The 23,926-nt window shown below is 45.3% G+C and overlaps 2 protein-coding genes across 8 annotated transcripts in view; one reads left to right on the top strand and one right to left on the bottom strand.

The window, feature by feature from the left end:
- Positions 1-1,031: 1,031 nt before the first annotated feature.
- Positions 1,032-21,224, top strand: LOC119460672 (balbiani ring protein 3). Of its 2 annotated transcripts, XM_037721717.2 has the most exons (6): positions 1,035-1,336; positions 4,948-4,996; positions 8,099-8,319; positions 9,564-9,686; positions 12,415-12,578; positions 21,109-21,224. In XM_037721717.2, the coding sequence occupies exons 1-6, from the start codon at positions 1,220-1,222 to the stop codon at positions 21,137-21,139; spliced, it is 705 nt and encodes a 234-aa protein (XP_037577645.1). In that variant the 5' UTR covers positions 1,035-1,219; the 3' UTR covers positions 21,140-21,224. The 2 variants fall into 2 exon arrangements, with proteins under 2 accessions (XP_049529145.1, XP_037577645.1); XM_049673188.1 differs by lacking the exon at positions 12,415-12,578 and having other exon boundaries at positions 1,032-1,336; positions 21,109-21,214.
- Positions 21,051-23,926, bottom strand: part of LOC119460670 (organic cation transporter protein-like) — a 113,345-nt gene continuing 110,469 nt past the window's right edge. For all 6 annotated transcript variants that reach the window (XM_037721711.2, XM_037721712.2, XM_037721716.2 and 3 more), the window contains exon 11: positions 21,051-22,284. In XM_037721711.2, coding sequence (XP_037577639.1) covers positions 22,206-22,284 — 79 coding nt within the window. In that variant the 3' untranslated portion in view covers positions 21,051-22,205. The remainder of the gene's footprint in view (positions 22,285-23,926) is intronic.

Genomic DNA, 23,926 nt, shown 5'->3' with positions numbered 1-23,926 from the left:
GTGTGTGCAATTTTCCCCCTTCTTTTTGTTTAAAAAAACAACACTTCTCAAAGGATAAAAAGAAAAAAAAATAATTTTCGTCAGATGAACGTAAAGATTAGCATAAGAATAAACGTGTGCGCATAAAACACAAGAAATTCAAATTTTGAGCATGTAGAAAGACCTGCAGCGATATGTGTATGCATATGTGTATGCACCGTGTACGCATAGCCGCGCGCGGTGCACATTGGATACATGCAGCTGTGTAGGAATACATTATCCGCATTTTTAAGTGAAGTTGAACGAAGCACTTCGGAAGGAGGAAGCTTGAAATGAGAGGACAATGAAGCGCCAGAAATAGTAAGACTCATAAAAGGAAAACGAAACGAATAGTAGGCGACTGGGCGACGAATTTTTGATAATCTCGCATTTCCGCTAGCGCAGTCGGTTCCAGTGGGGAACTATTTCTACGCGGGTGTACCTGCGAAACACTATGTACATGTCAGGGGGCGACGTCTCTAATGTATGTTTCATTTTAACTCCACGTTCGAATGCACCTGCTAAGGGCCTCCTCACAAATTTCCATTCTTTCTTTCTTTTTTTTTTTTTCTTTTGTAGTCAGCGCATATATATAGTGCCATGCACTGTTCAAGCACCCATGCGAAATGTGCCAGGCGCTTTTTCGCTTATTTGACGAACAGTGTTTGCCATTTCACTCTCCCCTTTGTCTGCTTAGCTGCACCTCCCCTGAGCATGCACTGCACCCGGGGCGGCAATATCGCCGCGAAAAGGGTTTGTGAGCTGAGGCTTCCTTCAGCTCTTGGCCAACTAGCGGCAATTTCCCTGTTCAGACGTACAGTACGTACGTGAAATGCATCAATGACCGCTGAAATGTGTTCCATTTAAGGGTTGAATTCCACCGATTGTATACAAGCAGAATCTTATTTAAGGGCCTCCACATTTCTTACAAATATACATCTTTGGGACGCAGCCGACTTTAAAAGGGCTCCACTGTTTTCCCGTCAGCCAGATATAAAGACGCATCTGGAGAAAGACTACGTGGAGATGCATGGGCCGCGGAAACGCGACGCCGACGTTATAGCGGGCGCATATCCGTGTACCCGCGCTGACCTTCCGGCGCAGTTCACGTCGCGTGGCCTTGGCGTCGACGTCCGGGAATCCGCCAGGCCGGCGTGCGCTGTACCGTGGAAGCTTGTGTAGTGCCGGCATAAGACACACAATGCGCGCATCGCGGCTGGCGCTGGTCTTGCACGTCTTGGCGGCTACCTCTGTCGCTGTTGCGCGGATGTCGCGCAAGGAACTTTACCGCGAGATTCTCAGGCAGCTGGCGCCCAAGGTGAGTGGCGAATCGAAGAATGAGCGCGCGTACGCATACCCGGAACGGAACTATAATGCATAGATCTATAAGCAGCATTGTTTCCTGGGGCAAAAGGAGATGATACGAAAGAATTCGGACATATACACGAACTCTTATTTCGAATGAGCCGGTCCAAATTTCGGTGGCTCTTTAATAGTGCTTAAAGTTCGCCAATTTCAACCCCTCGCTCCGATATCGAGCAGAAACTGCTAAAGAAAAATGTTTGGTGGCCAGCTATGTGGTATATTTTAACAGCAAGAGTACCGTAGAGTTTTATGCACTGGACCACATACCGCGTCTAGAAAGCGCGCGTCTACAAAAAAGAAAAAAAAAAAACTTTTCTGTTGGTTTCATAGTCATTTAAATTAAAACGAGAACAGTGCACCTAAAGGAATACGATTATTATTATTATTATTATTATTATTATTATTATTATTATTATTATTATTATTATTATTATTATTATTATTATGAAGCCTCAATTAATGGCACAACCCCACTGTGAGGGATAGGCCACGAACCGGGTGGTAATACGATTAAAAATTAAAATAAATTAGTGAATAAATAAGTAACTAATAAAAGGAAAATAAATGAATAATTGAAGATGAGAAATAAACCGATAATAAAAGAAATAAAGTAATCTATACTAACGTAGTTAGCCTTGCCCAGATAGGAATAGTAATATGAACCTAATAATAAAATAAATACAGTAAAGGATAGACGTAAAAATGCGTAAGGTAAATTTTGAATAATAATATTAATAATATAACAGTGAGTTTGTGTTTTTACTTTTTGCATTTTCTAAATTTACAATTTATTGAAGGAGAAATAAATAAATCATCGTAAATGGGAAAATACTAATAAGGCAATCTTTTTGTGTCACACAGGAAATCATAAATGGGTCGGCAAACGTTCATGTGGCTACATCCTAATACCGTTGTTCCAAGTGAGAGTATAACAGGACTGCATAGAGGCAGTCCTAGATTTCGAATTGGAATTTCCAAATATCGTTTTCGATGATTAGAGAACCGCCTGCACGACAATAAAAAGTGATCGATGGTTTCCGGCTCATTGCAGCTAGCTAGAGGTAGCATAAAGGGGATACCACCAGACCACATCCGTGCAAGTAAAAATTAAGTTGTGGAATTCAGCAACGCAGCCTTGTAAACGACACTTCGAATTGCCGGTTAGGACACCATAGTCGGTTCCAAGAATAATTTAGATGTATAAAGTCTGTAGTTTTTGATATAAGAGGCTTTTTTTTTTTTTTGTCTTCTGTCAAAGGAAACTGTCGATATCTCGCTGCAGTGATTTGCGCATGTCGCCGGCAGCACAGATATCACCGAACCTTTTAAAAAAGCTCGTGCTAAAGGATCGGCTATTTCATTAAGATGAATGTTTCGGTGGTCTGGTTCCCATACTAAATGAACTAACCTTAAGTGGGGCGGAGCTCTTGTATAAAACATGTTTAAAGCTGTCAAATTTGTAGACGCAGCATACAGAAAGGGAATCTGTGACGATAACTTTTGAAGCATGAAGGGGTAAGTTTCGCAAAGCAAGAACTATTGCGCCAGAAGTTCGGCCTGATAAATTAGTGTATAATCTGGCAGGCGAAATGAAAAAGTCCAATCGACTGATGCTTCACACGAGGAAGCATCAGTCGCTATTACATTTATTGGGAAATGGGCCAAATAGTCTTGGAAAAGGGCATTCAAATATGTTGGACAATAAATAAATAAATAAATAAATAAATAAATAAATAAATAAATAAATAAATAAATAAATAAATAAATAAATAAATAAATAAATAAAGGAAGACAGACTTAGTACTACGTCCGCCTTCATTGTCTTTCTGATATCGAGCACACGTCTTTCGTCAGTACGGTTTGTCTGTTTATCACAATCGGCGTCGAAAAAATACGCAAGAACGACAAAGGAGAATATATGTGCCCCCTTTCCTCACCGTTGAGAGTTTCTGGGTGGAAACATGGGTTCCTTAGTGCGGCCAGATACATGTCCCATATCAACCCTTATACGAACGCCACAAATGAAGGGATCGCACACACTAAACATTTTGACACCCTTATGATGCCTGGTGTTTGTACACCCTTATTGGTGCGTAAAACTCTGCACACTAAGAAAAAGTTTGCACCCTTTGGGGCTAATCTTATCCCCATACAATAATTGCTATTTTGCGCTCCCAGTATATTTCTGGTCACGAACGACGTGCGCGTATATAGTATACAGGGCAACATACAGGGTGTTTCATTTTAGCTGCACCAAATTTTTTAAAATTGCCTGTGGCAGATAGCATAATTACATTCCTTGATCTAAACTACTCTATGAGGCGGCCATTACTTCCACGAGAAATCAAAACACCTAATTGAATAATTAACATAACTTTTAAATTAATTATTTTACGGCACATCTTTCAATCCACGAATTATAGCCGTTGAGTTCTCAAGGCCTATCTACTTGGAACGAATTCTCAGGACTGAACCAGTTTCGAGATATCAATTTTCAAGGTATCCGACGAAATGCGTGGGCGTTTCAGTTATCTTTGCGCTTCAATGCATAAAACAGCGTTTTCCTCAAAAAGGTTCCTCATCTGCGTGACGCAGATGAGGAACCTTTTGGGTAAGATCTCACCCTTGGGTAAGATCTAATATTTGATGGGGACAAATTTATGAACGTTTCTTTTTTTCGTTTTTTTCTGGCGTCTTTTGCGGGAACTATAAACAGACACGAAAACTGCAGTAAGCAAGCTCGAATAGCTATCGCTGCCAAACTTTCTCGAGACGGATATTATACCTCTATTACAGTATAGTAAATGTTTCTGTGTGCACCAGCAGGTGGTCAAAATCTGTTTTGCTTGTATTTAATTTAAAACTCCGCGCTCGCAGATTTCCTGCCAAGAACGCTGTCCGAAAGGCTTAAACTCAAACTCATCGGCACTCACTTCCGTTCATACTCCCCACTCGCACCCTTCGTAACTCGCAAAGTAGGCGCTCTATCCCACGCCTTGCTTGTGAAGCGACTTAGGAGCGACTATGAGTCGCTGTACTCGATCGTGAGTTGAGTATGCCGATCGGCTTATGGCGCTGCCTACTAGAGGATCTCCGCGGTTCCTGCACTGAATGGACATGCGTCTGCATAGTGTGCCTTCAATCTGCCAAGTAATGTCCGCCTCCTCAGTCCCGTCCATGTGCGGCGTTGTGATGTATCTGCCACAGGCAATTTTAAACATTGTGTTAAAAAGACAAGAAAAAACGAACCATCACACCGGCACCCGTGCGCAAAAGTATAGGGACCAGGGATGGCGCGAAAAAGCAAATTTTTTCAACTGCCTGCAAATGAAATATTAAATTTGAGGACTGCAGTCCAAACTTGGCATTGTGAACATTCCAGTGTACTCGTCAATTTCAGTTCATATATGCGTGTTAATTACGAAGAAATTAAGGTTTTTCGGCGACCCTGTGGTCCGTATACTTTTGCTCACGGGTGTACGTGGTATATATGGCCGTAACGTTAGCTTGCATGGCGCAGTTTTTGCCGGCTCAAAGTGTGCGTGCGTCTCTTGTGACATGCAGGAGGCAACCGGTCCGGGCCTTGCCTGGTACGACTACGAGGACGTTCTCGGTACGTATACCCTTTGCAATGCATCCATCGATCGATCAGATTCACTTCCCTGGTTAATAGTCGTCTCTGATGACGTCCAAAAGCTGAATCACAGGAAGATCGGCCGACTGAATGGAAGCGTCATGGACGGAGCGTATATAGAATGGGCGATGCGCCCGCCTCCCTTCGCTGGAACACACTGCCGGGTCTCGTTATGCTTAAGGCGGAAGCCCTATATATCAGTCTCATCGCTCAGTCGACCTTCAAAGTCCTTCAAAAAAAAAAAATTTGGAGGACGCTTAAGCTTTGCCTTTTAAGGGTGGAACGTGATAGCATTCAAAGATCCCCGACTGCTTCGCACGCTTTCCGGTAATTGTAGCTTATGTAACCGTAATGTTATACCGGTAAATGCTTGCGGCGAACCCTATATATATGCACGAACAAGGCGAGCTTTCAGATAGAAACGCGGCCTCTTGGGCGTGGGAGGATCTTCTGTTATTGTTTCGCACTTTTAATATTTCAGTCTGAGAAGATTGAACAGGCATGCGCTGTCGGTGTTTCATGACATTTGCAGTGATGTGATTGGCCGAGGCCGTTTGGGAGCAGCTTCTTGGAGCAGCCAAAAGTGCGTTTTGGAGCAGAAAAGCAAGCTTTTGGAGCATTTGAATGCATATTTCCAAGTGGAAAAATTGCCTTTGAGAGACGCAAGAGAGATTACAGAAGGAGGGAGACCAATAGGAAACAAGCACATTTTTACAAGAATTTACCTCAACATAAAGTTGTGGCGCTAAAACATGCGAATCCCATGCATGGCTAAGTAATGACGACCAAATTAGATGATGAAGCTGTGATGACGATAGTATGACCACTACAGCATCAGAATAGTTTGACCACAAACCTCTCTAATCTCTACTTTAGCTTTCCAATTTGCAAGAGGCTGGGCGCTAAAATGAGGAAACTGTAGAAGTGCACATACAGACGGAAATTTAGGGAACTCGACTACGGAAGAGCGTTAGGAGTGCGCAATGCTCGCTCGCTAAGCTACACCAGCCGAAAACAGCAAAACGGCAGCAGTGCAACGAAGAGAAACAAGCTCAGTAGCATGTACAACAACCTGCCCCCATTTAACAAAATTTTCTACCACCATGCATCCCCTTGACCAAACCACAGGAAAGCCACATCGTGAAAAGGCTTTGCTGTACCAGCAGAACGCTTTTCCATATAGCGTTTATTACGATCTAAAGTTGTGTGCTCTCACCTCTTAGTTTTGAAAGCGCCATTTCAGCCACATTTCAAGCACGTAGCAGCCCTACTCTCGCACTGTTGCGGGTCGGAGATTATTCCGCCGCTGCTACCAGTTTGTTGCGGGTCGGAGATTAATCCCGCCGCTGCTGCCAGTTTGTTGAGACTCGGGTAGCATTTAGGCCGGTTATCCTTAAGCCAGAGGGATGAGTACGTCCGGGAGTAAGAGCGAGAGAGAAAAAAAAAAGGGGGTTTATTTTACATATTTACAGTGCCTCCAAATATGGAAGCCCACTCCATGGGGGGAGTACTTCGAAAGTCTCAGCTCACTACATGTCTGAGCACATATCAGAACAGGTCAGGACACACCACTGCACGCAAGTTGTCCCCTTATAAAACATCGGTCTTCCCTAGTTGACCCGACTAGGGAATCAGATGACCTTGATGCGGCCAATCAGACTTGTTCGCTTGTTCGCTGAACTCCGCCTCTAATGTTGCACCTTCGAAGCAAGGACGAGGCAATCCGGAAACAGGGGGTTGACACTCCTTCCACGAAAGTCGGTGACCTGTTTCTTGCCCTCCGACGGTCATCTTGCCAGGGTCGGGAGAATGGCCTTTGCAATAATCCCCGCGTCTAACGAAGGGTGGCGGTTGTGGTCGGTCGCTTCTAAGTGAGCTTCTTTGTCACGGCGTCACTGCCGCTGTCGGGCCCTGTCACGTCTGGACGACGCTCATGAAAGGGCCTGCCTCGATGGGAAACAATCAAAGAATGCGCCTGGCCGATTCAGGACGCAACAGCAGCCACATATTTTACTTCCTCCATGTGCACACATGACGAGTGCGTGTGATGAATGATGTCACTGGTTATATTATAGTTGGTTTTTAAAATAGCAGAAAACACCTTTTGGAGCAGCTTTGGAGCAAGTGGAGCAGCAATCACATCACTGCATTTGTTTGTGGGTTGTCATTCTCAAAATTCCTAGGAATAACTTAATTAGTAAGGAATGTAAGACAAAGTGCGAGCAACTTTAGCGGCAGAAGTACTTTAGTGGCGTAAAGAATATTTTTTGCTCACAGGACGCCAACGCCGGCCACGGCGCCGGACGCTGACACCGGATTTTCTGCCACGCGGGGCCCTCACCGCTATCGCGTTAAAACTATCGTCATCAATGGCTCATACCCCCGTAAGCAAGCAAGATGGATGATAAAGCGGAGTGGATGACTAAGCAAATTATGAGGGATGCCAAAGCAAATTAAGAGGCATGACAAAGCGAATTAAGAGGGATGACTCAGGCGAGTTACAGGCAGTTAAAGCGGGCCAAAGCATGACTGGGCATGAGTGGATGAGAAAGCGAATTAAGAGGAATGAATTTAGCGTAATCATAGTCCCTCAATACTTTTTCAAAAGCTATTAAGGGACCATGGCGTAATCAAAGAAATTACGAAGTATCAAAGCGAATTAGGAAGGACAATGCGATTTAAGAGGAATAAAATGAATTAAGAGGAATCAAGTGAATCGAGCGGGATCAAGGCGAAGTAGATTACTAAGCGAATAAAGAGGAATCAAAGCGAATTAAGGACGACAAAAGCAAATTAGGTGGAATCAAAGTAAATTAAGAGGGCTGACAAAGCGATTCAAGTGGATGAATCCGCGATCGATTGGATGACAAAGCGATTAAAGTGGATGACTCAGTGATTAAAGTGGTTGAATCAGCTAATTAAACTGGCTAATTAATGCATCGACACTTGGGCTTTCGCCTTCAAGTCGTCTTAGGGATAACATAAGAGACCCTGTGAATTTTCGCCTGACACCACCTGCACCTGCGCGGAATCGGTGAAACGAACCAAACATAAGTAACGCGCCCAGGGTCGCTCGTGCAGCTGCGCCAGGTGGAGCGGAGCCGTCGTGCGTGGCAGCGGCGGTGTTGGCCGAGGACCGGCGTGCGACCTGCCGGCCACGCAAGCAGCTCGTGCCGTTGCCGCCGGGGCCGCCCGAGGTGCTGCGCTTCCCGCGACTGGTGGAGCTGAAACGCTGCGAGGGTGCTTGTGACCACGGAGGACGCCACTGCTGGCCCACGGTCAAGCACAGCGTCAACATCAAGGTGCGTCGTCCCCAGCAAACCCCAACACTTATATGGTACAATTCGACTCGTTCCTATATACCACTCGGTTTCCAGCGATGAGGAGCCCTCTCAAGATTGGAGCCATAGAGAAAGCCTGCTTCAGCCAAACGTTGAGCAGTTCAGAGCAATCGGAATAGCCACATGATCGATATTCTGTTGGATCTCGGTAAGGCTACCAGCTCAAAGGTGAGAGTGCCTCCGAGCGCTTGACCCGAGTTGGACCACGGCGCTCTGAATGAACCAGACAATATATGTTCCGAGCACTCAATTTTGAACGGCAGATTGTAGGCCGCCTTTAGAGTTGTCGAAAGTGACCAGGCGAATGTATCATTATGATTCACCCTTGCATGTCACCTCCCCGAATGCCGGTGAACACGGGGCGACCTCCCCATATCCGCATCCCTCTTTTCCAGGCTCTTGCTCGGTATATCTGCTTAGTGTGCTGGGTGAGACATAGTAGACACCAAAAATCCGAAACCAGAAGCTCCGGAATTAAAAATCCTCTTTCTACATATCTTCAGGATGCGTTATACTCTTCCAAGCTTCGCTAATGGTGCAATGCGTGGCATGCGATACTATAGTACCATATGGCTCTGCCACTCGCTCTGTTCACAATGAAACAAAACAATCCAGCACTCATGTTTGTTTCTTCCCTCTTCTTTGTGTTGCCTGCACTGTACTATAAATACAATAGGGATTATAAACAAACCCAGCACAATGTTGGTTTCCATAATCTAAGAGTGCATTTACTTTCATTGTAACGTGCATAGCAAAAATTTGGCTTTGCTGCGATATGGGCAAGTTCAGAGCATGATACCATTATATATTCAACTCCAAAATATAATTTTAAAACGCAGCAATGAAATTAACGTTTTAGTTCAGTTTCGAAATATATCGTTAAGGGCCAAATAATTTATTTGTGGATTGGAATGATTGAGTTTTATGTCCTAAAGCTAGGTTCTCTAATGTGCGCCCAAAGCATGGGACAGGAGTGTGTTTGTTTTACGCCGCTTTCGGAACAATGTCCCCTGGGGTTGGGAATCCAACCTCCGACTTCCTTTTTTTTTTCTGTCAGTAGGGGCAAAAAGAAAAGAATCAAATTGTAAAGGAACACTTTTGGTGTACTCTTTAATAGCCATGTGCATCTAATGTTCCGCTATTTTTACGGAAGGAAGCTAGTCGATCCTTTCAAAATATCTTTTGTGGTACTACATTACATAAAGGTGGTGAGAGTGAACGTGACCGAAGGCAAGACACAGGCCCAGTGCGCTGAGGAGATCATGGAGGAACACGCCAAGTGCAGCTGCAAGTGCCACGTTGAGAAGTCCCACTGCAGCCCAAACCAGGTGACCATAAACTGCATCTGAAAGGTTGCCATTAGAACGATGCCTATACATGTATGCCTATAAGTCCTGATGGCAAGATACTCCCAGAGAAGGTGCCACTATGAGGGATGGGCTTTCAAGGCCGGGAATGTTAGATTATGAAGCAACGACCAAGGCGCTGCAATCATATAGATGTTTATGATGGTTTCTCGCGGGGAGTATAATGACGACGGGTCAGTATACAAGTATCATTACTTGATGTTTTCTCCGTTGAAAAGTAATAATGGTTGAGGCGAGGGTAAAGATGCTTTACTGGGCAGAAGTAGATTGTTGATGGTTGAATTACCTTGAAAAAGTCGCAGTTTTGCCAGAAAGGCGAAGCATCAATTGCAATAGCAAATTAGTAGATAGCTATATGGAGTAAGGATAGTAGCTTTATCGGCTGTATAAGCTTGGACATATTCGCTTACGAACTGAATTAACAAGCATGGTGTCAGCGCGCAAAAGCAAACACGAATAGATCACACTCGATGACCGCACACAACCGCTGTCAGAACACTGGCGTGAGCATGCGCGCCAGCAGCAACGAGTGAAGGTTCGTGCGGTCTATCGCTTCAACAGAAACTGAGTGGCGAAAGCACAGCGCATACAAAGGTAGGAGCCGTGTTGCAGATCGCTTTCATGATATAATGCGCGTGACTGCCAGCAGCCGCACAAAGTACAAGTACGCAGTTTGCTCGCAGAGCAGAAGCCGCACCCCTCCCTCCCGCGCTGCCTTCCCGCTTTCCTCCTTTCGCATGCGAGATTACAATTCCCCTTGTGCCCAGTCGCAAGATAATCATTTGGTGCCGTAGCACAACGTCGCCCCCCCTCCCTCCCCCCACCCCCTCTCGCGCAACGGAAAACGTCGCTTTTGCTTTTCGCCGTGCCTTCGCTCCCCGTGAAAGCGCACGTTCCTCGCGTGCTTTCACGCGCACGTGAAAGCGCAGCGCGCGGCGACGATTTTATCGCCCTTGGACTTTATACGGAACCCCACGGCGACAGTGATAGAAATCTGCTTGGAGTGTCCATATTGTTACGGAAGGATAGGAGGAAGGAAAAGAAGAAGATCGAGAGACACTGGCTGCTGCGTGTTGTTGCTGGTCAGCTATCTTGACCGCACTAACTCTGCTTGTGTATATATTGTAAATACATCCAGTAACAATATAATTGCTATCGCAATAAAATAAACTTGATGCCCATGGCGATCTCAGTGAATGCGCGATAACAATGAACATCAAGAAAAAGTCACCACGTGAGATCTACACGAGCCACATACAATGTCCCTCAAGTCTTGTGGCAGCAAACGTACAATGCAGGGAGAACCAGTATATCATCCACTACCTCATGCAATTTTTCTTGCAACTTAGCTTATGCAGTGCATCAGAGGCTGCTGGTCCCTCCAAGCATGCAATCTTGCAGCATTGCCATGTGACAAGATTTGCCACTTGTATGGCGTGCACGAGCAACCAATGAACTCTGCACACAGATAAGCTTGTTGGCCAGACTACCGTATTTCCCAAGCATAAGTCGAGTTTTTTTCTGAATTTTTCGTCGGTGCGTCTTATGGAACGATGCAACTTATATACGTTTTTTTTTTTCGAAAAACTGCTGTCAAAATCGGATTGGACGCTATGGCCACGCGAAGCACGCTGGGTTGGCCTCCTCTGGCAGCTGCTACGGGTTGTGTGCGCGCTATGGAGGTGCCGAGTTCGTCTCGTGATCGAGTTGCTGAACGCCGTGCGAGATGGAAGACGCAGCAACGCAAGCGGCGGTGCGCAAACTACACAGTTGGTACCAGAGTCAAGTCCCCCTTCCTCCCGCACTGACTTCCCGGATTTCCTCCCTTGTGCGCGATTCGGCTCACCGTCGTACGCTTTCACTCGCACATACAGCATACGGCACGCGGGGACGATGTTATCACCCTTGGACTTTATACGGAACATCAGGGCGACCACGACGGCAGAAGTGCGCCAGGAGCGTCCATATTATTGCTATCGCAATTATATAGGAACTACATCAATAAGCTTGCGCATGGCCCGCGTTCACGAAGTGAAACATCACTATTTTTAAAATAGTTTATACCGAATGAACAGGTGCGTTGGTGCGACTTCTACAAAGGTACGAGTTATAGACCAGAAAATACGGTACTTTTATAAAAGCAGATCGAATGAGGCTACACAAAACAATAATTGAGCCCTTCAACTAAATGCCTTGCAAATGCAAAAATTGCAGCAACATCGCTCCATGCGAGACATGGTTTAGACCACCTCTTTTATAGATGGAGCTAACCGATCAGTTAGTGATTTTGCCATCAGCAATTTAATTTTGAAGCATCACAACTGAAAGTATCAAACAATGCCCTCAAAGGCTTCCACATTTAGCTTGGTAAAAGAAAAAAAAATACCGCAGGAGAGGTTGAAAAAGTAGCACTAGCAGACATTTACAAGCAAACTTTCACAAGTTATGTAGTGCGTCAAACAAGTTTTCTTATATCAGCACATATATTTGCACTCTGTTTTTGCAATAAACAAAGTTTAACACTGACCCAGGAGGAGCCACATGTGCTCCTTCAACAGAAAAACTCTGGTACTGCCCCTGACATTTCTTGAAGTTCATTCAGGCAAAGCTTTACTGTGACAACACTGCACTATACAAATACCAATATTGTCCTAGCATGTATTGAGACCGCATTGCGTCGGTTCTGCAGGTGTACGTGGCATCAGAGTGTGCATGCCTCTGTCCAGACTTCCAAAAGCTACACCAGTGTGAAGATTTGGGTCAAACGTGGGACCCACTACAGTGTGCATGCACTTGTATGGAAGGCGGGCAGGACTGCTCCACAGGCTACTACTTCAGCAAACAACAGTGCAGGTACGACAAGCATGCCATATTTTGAAGGCCGGAAACTTTCACAGCACATTTGATAACCCAATTAAGTGCACCTCTATGACTGTTTAAATTTTGAAAGTGAACACAATGCTTCAGTGGCGTAGCCAAAAATTTATTTCGGGGGGCTTCTACGCGCGCCGACAACTACCACTCCTCTCCCTCCTTCACCCCCCTCTCTCTCTATGTACGTATGTGCATATATATATATATTGACGCGAAGTAAGCTGCCCACTACAGGCACCGATCGTCAGAAGTCAGCTTCCCACTACAGGCACAAGATCGCCAGAGAGAAGACGACGAAGGGCACAGGTGTGCGCGCGTTCTCATGAGTGTCGGCCATCATAAAAGAAGTCTGTTCTCTTTTGGCAAGCCCCAATTAATTATCTTCGTGACATTTTTACTGGTGGAGGTGCTGGGTATATGATACCATTGCCGGAGACGCAGCGAAGCCCTGACTCATCCCCAGTGAGTAGCCCGGGAGAGATTACTCCTGTGCACGCACGCACCAGCCGCAGTCTTCAAGGGCTCCAACCTGAGCACGGTCTGTTGCTCGATCCTGTCCGGACGATGAACCTGAGCCCACAGTCTCCTGCTGCGGCTGTTCCGCCGGCGCAGTTCATCTTCAACCAGCCACAGACGCCGATTGCATTCCACGGAGATGCTACTGAAGACGGGGAAGATTGGCTAGACCATTTCGAGCGGGTCGCCGAATGCATCGGATGGAACGAAGAGCGCAAGTTGCGAAACGTGTACTTCGCTCTCCAAGACTCCGCGAGGACGTGGTTCTATAACCATGAAGCGACATTGACTTCCTGGCTCGAATTTCGACAGCAGCTGATCGCCACATATTCCAACATGGACAGGAAGGAGCGAGCGGAGCTGGCAATACAGGCAAGATTCCAAGCCCCGAACGAGAGCGTGACCACGTATACTGAAGACATGGCTCGGCTCTTCAGGTGTGCGGATGCCTCAATGGCCGAAGACAAGAAGGTCCGACATTTGATACGTGGTGTGAAGCAAGAGATCCTGTCCTTTGTGTCTTTGTTAGCTTCGTATGATATGACTAATAAAAATCGAGCCCCTCCGTTTCCTTTCTTCTCGTTCATGTATGTGTATCGGGTGCGCGAGGTATTTGACAACACTATTCCTCATCGCCATAGACACCAGCAGGCTCATATCTATGCGTGCGGCTTCTTGTTGGTTGACCCCTTATCATTCATACTGTGCAGTTTGTTCAAAGATGGAAGCGAACATGTTGACGCAGGAAATGAAACGCCATGCAGTTCTAGTCGTCCTGGTCGCACACCACAGCGACTTGGAAATTGCCACCTTTCTGAACGTAGCAAAGTCTTTCGTTTACAAGGGGCGGACAGAACTGACGTGTTCTGGCGGTGACGTGGCATCTGTGGTGAAAATGAAAAAGCACAGACAACGGTCAGACCGTTGCCAGAACCTCTGATTACTCCGGTGGTTTGAAGTCATCATGAGTGACGACTCAGGGAAGTCAATGCGGGCTATTGCAAAGGAGTTTCAAGTCGCAGAGTTGACTGTCAGGCTCGCTGTGCACGAGGACTTGAGGTACCATTCCTATGTCATGAGGAGGGGGCAATTCATGTCCGAGAAAACTTGGGAGAATTGTCTGCTCCGGTTCAAGCTCTTGCTGGAGAGACCCGAGGAGCCTGGGATGCTGTGACTTTTTTTTTTTCAGATGAAAAGAACTTTGACCAAGACCAAACGGCTGTAATGAGAGGTGACTTTGCGCGAGCACTGTTGAGGTGCCTACAGTGATGCACACAAAATTTCTGTCGTCTGTGACGGTGTTAGCCGTCGTCAGCAACGAGGGTGACGTTATGCTGCCACACTTTTTTGCAGAAGGACTCCGCGTTAATGCTGCCGCGTACGTCGAGGTCCATGCCACTGTTGTAAAGCCGTGGATAGAGACTGTTTCGAAAGGAAGACCCTTATGTCTTTCAGCAAGATTTGGCTCCCGCTCACACTGCCTGCGTCACCCAGGAGTGGCTGGCTGACAACTTCTACGACCACGTCACTCCCAATTGTGGCCTCCTAGTTCTCCAGATTTAAATCCGCTCAACTACTATGTCTGGGCCGTCGTTGAGAGAGAGGCCAACAAACAGCCACACAATACAAAAGTCTTGCTGAAGGCCGCCATTGCTGACTCAATGGCCAACATCTCTTAAGGACCACCTGATCCGTGCATGTAGCCGTTTCTGAAGTCGAATTGAATCGGTTATTGCTGCGCATGGTGGATTCATTGAGTAATTGTGGAAATAAACCGTAAGAGAAGTATTTCTCAAAGTTTGGTGAAAGGCAGTGGTCAACTTGTGCTGCGTTGAGGAGGAGCGCAAAAGATCGCCGATTACTCGGGATAAAAATGCACGGCCTCGATCTGTGAGCAATTGGCTAGGGGCGCCATGGTGTAGAATAACATCGTGGAGCAAAAAATCGGCCACGTCAGTAGCAGTGCTGGTGGGGAGCGCTCGAGTGATTGCATACCTGGTCGCATAATCGATAGCAACGGCGACCCACTTGTTGCCGGATCTTGACTCAGGAAAGGGACCGAGAAGGTCTAAACCAACACGGAAGAATGGTGCGGTCGGGATGGAGAGTGGTTGAAGTAGACCAGCAGGGGGTGCAGAACGATGTAGGTGGGAGCCACGGGAGGGGCAGCGGGTGAAGACGTGGTGCCTGCACCGACTGACATGGTCGGAAGCGTGATGAAGCGGCCGTTGCGGAGCTCCGTGATGGAAACAGGGAACTACCCAGCACCTCCACCACAAAGATGTTACGTAAAACGACACAAGGCGGGACTATTTACACTGTATTTACACTAGACAGACACAGTAGCCAAGATGGTGGACAGCCACCAGCACCCGACAGAACCGTCTTCTTTGTCGTCTGCCCCTGGCAGAATGTGTCTCTCGTAGCATGTGTCTCTCGTAGCATTATGTCTATTTTTGCTGGAGATATTCTTCTCTGCCTGAAGCCAACATTGTGTTCTCAAATATCTCGCGCACCCGGTATATGGAGGTTGTACACCACGTAATGACAAACTCCTAGCGTTCCCCAGACAAGAATGCTTTACCAACGAGAATGCACGTTTTTGCATTTCCGAAACAACACATTGCACAACTTCTGACACAAGATTTTTCATTGCTAAGGCGTGCAGCCACTTCGCATCAAATTATGCTATCATCCTCATGCTATTTTAAAAATGATATTTAAAAAATGTAAAATTTAGATTATGATTTAATGCATTTATAAGTAATGTATGTCGATGGCCTAGCTGGCACATGACTTGGAAAAGCGAACAGTGCTTTTGGCGTTGTGAGTATGCTATATAAAGCCCATTTCACATGGTGCGATTTTGTCTGCAAATTCGCACTTGCGAATTCGCAGCTGCGGGAAATAGGCCGCCGGACCCTTCGTGCGTGCGATTTTTCGATGTTCGGCGTGCTGAACTTCTCTGCGAAGATGCAGATGTTGTGGTAGCCACTGTAGCGGTGGAAACAGACGTCCAATAGGAAGCGGCTCGCTCATACGTCATTGCCAGTCAGAATGCTTAACGAGTATGTGAAAAACGCAGCTGTCATAGATCCATGTGAAATGGGATTGCGAATTTCGCATCTGTGGAAATCGTAGCTGCGAAAAACGCACCACAAAATCGCACCATGTGAAACGGGCTTTATTCTACATTTAAAAACACAGGAACAAAGCTTTGCACTACAACTTTTATAGTATCATATGATGCAAGTTTCACTCACTTTCGGTGACCTGTAGTCGACTTGTTTGAAGGGATGTTTGGAAGTAACTTGCGACCATGGTATTGTAGTCATCACGTGGTGTATATTGTTATTTGATCACACTCAGTAATTGATGAGGCAGACAGTCCGAAGCAGGGCTGCTTCCTATTTACAAGCCTTTGTGAAGATTACAACATCTGTAGTTCGCAGTAAAATAATGGCCAGTACCTCCGAGAGATTTGAAAGTGTCGCGTCTCCTGACACAGTCTATTCTGAAATTTGCCGAGACGTTTAGTTAGGATGGGCTCTCCGCAGCAAGCAGCACGTGTTACGATGGGGTAGGTGAGCCTCAGCTAGGCGAGCCTCAGCTAGGCCGTGGCTGTCTAATGTTGAGCGATCTGGTAGTGATGAGACGCTCTCCCTATGTCCATAATTATCCACCAACTTCGTTCTTGAAACCTTTAATTAGCAATCACTAGCTCTTTCTTTCTTGTCCCATTTTGTGCCCAGTTTTCATTCTTCAACAGCGTGTACAAACTAGCCTAACAGCAAGCTCTTCTTAAGTTTATTAACATAATGAAAGTCGGAGACAAGCATAAGAAAAAAGAAAAGGGGGGGGGGGGTGTGCTTGTTATACGTTTCCTAGACAAGCAAGTTGTAATATTTTCGGAACGCTTTTCTTCCACACAGCGTGGTCAAGTACCAGAAATGAGAAGCTCTTAGACGACGCGAAGGTCTGGTGGAGAGCAACAATGCCCCACAGTTTTACGCACGCGCTCGCCCCATCTTTATCTGTGTGTGGAATTTTTAAACGCTTATCTCTACTCAGCAGTTCTGGTTAACACGAACCGGAATAAGGAAGAGGCGCCTTATGAGTGGGGCCACAATGTTCTGTGCATGAGAGAAGGGATCGCCCCCATGACACCCCCCCCCCCCCCCGTCGGACTAGCCCACCTCCTCAAACTTTGTTACGTGGGAAAGGGGGCAAGGCGGGTGGGTTCATCAGAAAACTTCAAGGGGGGGGGGGGGGGGAGTTCGACCCCTGAAACCCCCTCTCTGGTTAAGCCAACACAGTGCCAGAGTCCTTCCATGTTTTTCTGGTCACGAAACTCCGCCGTCACGCTATGGGAGAGGTTCATACGCTGCCTAAAGCTGCCGCGACGCGGCGCCACTGCGCACCGGAGGGCATCGTTCGCGTACCGAAACGCTTGCGCTGTGCGAGGCGAGCTGAGTGATCGGGTGCGTTCTGTGCATGTGCTGCGCTATTTTTCGAGTGCTGGACTGTTTAGTTGAAGTGGCAGGGTGGGACAACGATGCCGAACACGTGTTGCGTGCCGGGTTGCCGTTCCGGCTACAAGGGCACGACCGGAAAGCTGTCGTTGTTCCGTTTGCCTATTGACAAGGAGCAGCGCGAGAAATGGAAGCGGGCCATACCGCGGCAGGAAGGTGGCGGTTTTAACTTCGAATCGAAGTATGCGCGTGTGTGCGCGAAACATTTCGACGCCTCCGACATCGTCTACCCGACATCGTCTACAAGTGCCCTCCAGCCAGCTAGTTGCTCTCCTCCAAATTGTGGAAGATCATTTGGAAGTGTACACAGTTGACAAAACTGCTTGTTGTGATGTGTACATGAATATTGTGGAGAATGTTTTGATGGACAGTCGTACTGCTAGAGCTGCTGTCGGCTGCAAATCGCACTTCGTAAGCACAACTGCAGAAGTAGTTCAGTGTTTTCTTAAGACCCGCTTGCATTTTTTGACAAGAGAAAAAAAACAAAAAAACAAGCAGATGCAAGCAAAGAGACGAGCTTCATGTCCAGCAGGGGGTGGTAGGAAACCAACCAGTTGAAGAGGTACCAGTTAAAGGGGCGCAGTAGGAATCACGATTATCGTGTAAAGGCGACCACTTATAAAAAATTGTAATGCTGATGAAGGAGAACAAGGGTGTTGCAAGGTCTGATGAGGGCATTGATGATAAAACACATTTGTTTCATGATTTGTTGCAACCTCAATTTGTGTTATGCTAGTGTAGCGTAGTTCACATCACAACAATAGCGCCTTCACCACGACAATCTATGAAATGTATAACATTAGAATTCCTTTAAATGCAAATGTTAACAGAATAATATGCATTGTTTTATTTTCCATTGCCCTTTGGGCTATTGATGGGCTACAATTCTTCAATTGCATGTACTTTTAAGTATATAAGCAGCTATAAGTAAGGAGGTTATTAGCGCACTGTTGTTAGCTATATTTGCATTATGATTTGTTGAGCAAGTTGTGTGTGCATGATTAAGTAACAGCTGAAGAAGTGGAATGGTGGTATCTCTAACCAGCCATTTTTTTTTTAATTGCTGTATTTGTGATGTGGCTACTTGTGTTCGTTTGAGAGTTGTTTTGCCATGTGTTATGAAATGCCTATGCTTTACACTTTCTTGTTTATAGAAACAATCTTATGCATTGTGCATTTATTGCTATTCGTTTGCTGGTGTTTGTTTCCTGCCCCTTAATACATACCTCTCACGTTTGATGTTTTTTTCTTTATGCTTATTATATCATATTATTATATCTTTATGCTTATTATATCAGTGCTTTTAACAACTTCTTGCATTGTGAATGGTGGAACATTCATGACCGGACACCTCTTTGTGCTGTTTGTATTTCGCTCCACTTATTTTACATGATAAGTAAATGATCATGCTTGTATGTTGTTTTTTCACCAACACGTTTTATTTCTTTTCTTAATAGAATTATAAAGCAGTTTTCTTTAATTTTTCGACCATGATAAGAATATCAGGACCGGTGATTACAACATTTTAACATCCTGTAAATAGTTGCGCATTAAGAACCAAAATACCTAGTCTCATCGTTTCTGCGTCGAAACCACGAGCAGCTTGAATAAGTGCTGGGCTTACTGACGCTTCTAAAAGACTGCTTGCTAAGGCAATTGCCTAATTACAATACAGCTAGTTTCAACTGTGCAGGTCCTAACACTTCACGTTCGCCTTAATCCGTTGCTAAAAGCCGCACCAAAGACATTTAGTAGTGAATTTTGTCTTGCATTTATCCTACCTAAATCTCATTCAGAAATGGCATCGTTTTGCAGAGAAATCTGAAGCGCACGGAGCAGCTCAATTTCCTTTTCATTGTCATTAAGTATTCTACAGAAGCAGCCTTTTGCAATAACAATTTCACACTTTTGATCTCCGGATAAGATACTGCCCACAGTTTAACAGAAAGTGAACAGCTGTGCTCGGTAAACAATCTGGCGCTGTGCGCAATGGAGAGTTGGCGCTTACTTGCGGGGGTGCAACAGCCCATATGTTTGCATCTGGCGATAAGTGGGACCACTGGCGCTTTGTGCGAATGCGCGGTGTCTAATTTCAGGCAAATATTAAACAGCGGAGCCTACCGAAGTGTTGAGGCGAACGGCGATGACGAAGAAATATAGACCGAGACCGCCCGGCCGTGCACAGCGGACGCATTTCGACGGGGGCAAAATGCAAAACACCCGTTTATTTAAATTTAGGTGCATTTTAAAGGATCCCAGGTGGTCAAAATTAATCCAGAGTCCCCCACTACGGCGTGCCTCATAATCGTATCGCGGTTCTGGCTCAAAATCCCAGATTTTTTTTTTTTTGGTTTGAGACCGCCGCAAGCTCCATGTCATGAGCGGCTTTTTTTTCGTCCCGGGCGCTCATATTATGGCAGAAGACGCAATCAGGCAGTTATTTAAGCATGTGGAATGTTAAAAATAGTTACGTGAAAGTAAACCGACGGTTGTGGAAGTTGAGAAAGCTAGAATACCGAGGCTGCCCCACACACAACCACAGCGGTAGCGGCGTTCGCATGCCCTCCCATGCACGGTTGCGCCTCTAGCGGCGGGCGCTGGCTCTATATGAAACTGAGGCGGCAGTTTCGTGACCAGAAAAGCATGGAAGGACTCTGACAGTGCTTACGCTACATTGTTTTTACTTTTCAGTGTCGTTTGTTTTTGGGAAGTGACACATCTCTAGCGTCGGGTTTCTTTCTTGGATATTATTAAATGAACATTGGTTTATTTTCGGCTATGCAGAAGACAAAAAATGACACAGATAATGGGAAATGCTCTATTGGTATGGTCTTCACATTACTATCTGACATCAGTGACATGAAGCACACCGGTACGTCAGTGACACTGAAAAGGTTAAAGGCTTGCTGCAGCGGAATTTGTCTCTGGCTGAATTGGTTATATATGAGTGGCACATATACAGCTAATGAAGCGATCTTGCAAAGCTGAAGGGTGGTGGCTGTAAAATTTTCTCATTAACAGCCTTTAAATAGCATCTTAGCAGACAATGCATGCAACTGGTGGTCAGCGGATGTGACGCAAATCTCAGCCCATAGCTTGCGAGATTTTCAGCGTGCCGTGGGCATCGACTAATTTCGGAGGCTGTGCTGAGAAGTTACAATGGTTCTCAACGTTCTAGGTTCCACGTCATTTCTAGAAAGTGTCAATGGTGGCATTTTTTTTTCCATTTTAAATGTCTCTATATTTGCGAGCTTTTTATGATGCATCTACTCGTATTTCAAATGTAAAATTTTGCATGGTGGTTGCTACATATATCTACACTATCTGAAACTTGGCTTTTTATGCAGTTCAAAATTTTGTTGCACTTGGCCTTTAATGGCCTAAGAGAACAGTGCCTCATTGCTTCTATAAAAATCATTTATTATGGACCAATGATCTTCGTTTCTCTTGTGTCTTTTCAGATGCATGCCAGTTGAAGACTCCAATTTCTAGTTGACAATTCTGTCAACAATAATTTTGTGATAAGACTTCCTTTGCTGCTGCACACAGAAACACACGGTTCTTCACAATAAAAACTGTGATGCACTGCTTGGCAAGACTTGAAATGCTAGCATTAACAAGTGATCCTTGCCCCAGTACACTATGTATAACGTTCAGTTCAGCTTCTGTGAAAACCCAACTGGTTTTTAAGGTAATAAAGTGAAGTGAAGTGAAGCTTGCTTTGCAAGCAAAGGAAATGTAAAAAATTGTTGAATCTTCATTTGCAGGGCAAGAACTTTAAAGGACTTCCGAGGTCCTGACAAAGCATTTTCCAAGGACTAAAGCAACATTAACCCCAGTCACACGTGGCACTTTCGATTGCACTTGAGCCCGATCGGAACTGATTGGCATCAAAAGAGTCCTGTGAGACTGGGGTACTAGCTTGAAAACAAACTTGTTCTTAACAATTTACAAATTGTTCTCATTGCATACAAACAAGAAAGGGATACATAAAAAAGGCTTATGAGCAAACCACCACCAAACACCACAAAGCTGCTAACTGGGTTGGATTGGCTTTCCTCTTGAATTACACCCCAACTTTGTGGCCACATGTTCAAACAAAATCCGCTAAACGTAGTACAAAACGAAATCCATGGATTCGAAAGCATCTAAAGATATTTAAAGGCTTTCAAGGCCTTGAAAATGACATTTTGATATTGCAAATGTTGGAAAAACCGATAAGCCTCGATTTGACGTAGCTACATGTCCGAACAAAATCTGCTATTTCTGTATGAAATAAAATTTAGAGATATAAAAGCATCTAATAAAATTTAAAGGCTTCCAAGGCCCTGAAAATGGTGCTTTGACATTGCAAGTGTTTCAAAAACCGAAGAGCCCCGATTTGATCAACAAGGCTCTTAAAGTTAAGTTATGAAATGCCTGTACAGTTTATTCATTCGCAAGATTATCACGTAAAGCACAAGGAAGAATGCATGTATAAATGTATAAAAATACGGTAAGACTAGTTGAAGTATATATGCCTCGTGTATGAGTATCTAGACAATGTCCTCCTGATCGATCAAGCCTTTGAAGCTTCCTCCTTAGTCTTGTTGCTTGCTCTGTCTCCCGACAGCTTGCTTCGTGACTGTGTATCCGGCCTGCACAAACAAAGATTGGTAACACCACCATCACAAATTGCAGAGTGATTTTCACACACACGAGAACACTATTAGCCCCTAGCGCAGCCTACAGAGGTGCTGCGAGTGCCGCTCACGTGACGTCGGGGCCAGGACTCATGCTTGTCGTCTGCTAAAGTACAGGCGACGTATGCGTGCATCCCATATTCTTACATTTTGTTTGTTCTAGTTTTGTATGCTAGTACAGTTCTGGTGGTACTTTCAAATAACTTTTTCAATTGTTTTCGTGTGTAAAGTTTGTGAAAACGGCTCAGCAACCTATTTCTTAAAGGCAGCGTTTACAATGCTGGTCAATGGAAACCTTTCATGTGTGGTTTTAAAACCTGAAGTGGCAGTTCAGGTGGATAATCAAAGCATAAGCGTGAAAAATAGGATAGAACATCTCACTAAGAGACGAGAAGAATATTTGCTGTGGTGCAACAACCACGTAACTACATCATTTACCATAATTTTAACCCGTTATATCTTGCTTCATCATGCACATCATGTACATGGTAAAACACCCATTTTTCACATTTGTCGAGTGGAATGTCTGGCAGTAGCATGAGGACTGAATCAACACTGCAATTGAGATTCTGTTGGCACCATTCGCTCTATGAACTGGTTACCAAAAGTAGGTGCTTGACATCGGTCATAAAAGGCCGTACTAAAGTAAAACGAGTTCAGACTGTCAGTTGTCAGTATACGGAAAGGCAGTGGCCAGTATTTATTTCCTTTTAGTGCTACACGTACAACTCAGGTGAGTGATTTACACATTTCTGTTGTTTTGGAAACAGTTATGACAAGCTTGTTTTCCAAATCTGACACAGTTGCTCAGCCCAACTTTTAACAGCGGAGCTGTTTAAGCCGACTGTTAGTCTGTGCAGAGTGAACAGAAAATGTGGGCTGATCCTGGTGGTAGTGCAGAAAGGGTCTAAGAGCAATGGCACATACCCCCGTGAACTAGTGAAGGTGTTTAAGCTTGAGGATGGTATGACTTCATAGTGCTTAGCCTAGCCCAAATACGTGGCCAATACCTTGCAATAGCCAGTCGATAGCCAACCAATAGCTAATAGATAATAAATCAATAACCAATAAATTCCAGAAAAAGCTGGGGATGGCTTGGTAGTGCTTAGCCTAGCCCAAATACATGGCGAATACCTTGCGATAGCCAATCAATAGCTAATTGGTTAATCAATAATCCATAAATTACGGAAAATACTAGGGATGACTTGGTAGTGCTTAGCCTAGCCCACGGAGAAAGAATACAGGAGGCGCAACTCGGCTCCTTCCCGCGTCGTCATAATGTCACACAGGAGCACAGGACGTACCATGCGGCGGCGGACGTCGTGACAGCACCCCCTACAGAACGCCGGACGCATATCGTATGGTCACGTGATGGTTTGTCGAAGCGATGCAGCGGATCCGTGGCGCGGCGAGCGCGCTCTTGCAACGCCTCCGTTGGCTCTTGTCGTCTGCTCGCACGTGACGGCTTGATGCCAGTGCGCCGCCTTGGCTACTATCGCAGATCGTCTGATCTTTCAAGTTTCTTGGTCTTATTGCCACATAAATAGCATGTGATCCTAAATAATAATCTATAAAAAATATCCTACTAACACGGTCT

The sequence above is a fragment of the Dermacentor silvarum genome, chromosome 8, assembly GCF_013339745.2.
Source record: "Dermacentor silvarum isolate Dsil-2018 chromosome 8, BIME_Dsil_1.4, whole genome shotgun sequence".
NCBI lineage: Eukaryota > Metazoa > Arthropoda > Arachnida > Ixodida > Ixodidae > Dermacentor > Dermacentor silvarum.
Note: the sequence above shows the minus strand (reverse complement) of the source record. Positions and strands in the feature narration are given on the sequence as shown.

Coding starts and splice junctions, on each gene's coding strand:
- LOC119460672 (XM_037721717.2), top strand. CDS start 1,220: ATGCGCGCATCGCGGCTGGCGCTGGTCTTGCACGTCTTGGCGGCTACC. Junction 9,687..12,414: donor CCCACTGCAGCCCAAACCAG/GTGACCATAAAC, acceptor TCGGTTCTGCAG/GTGTACGTGGCATCAGAGTG. Junction 12,579..21,108: donor TTCAGCAAACAACAGTGCAG/GTACGACAAGCA, acceptor GTGTCTTTTCAG/ATGCATGCCAGTTGAAGACT.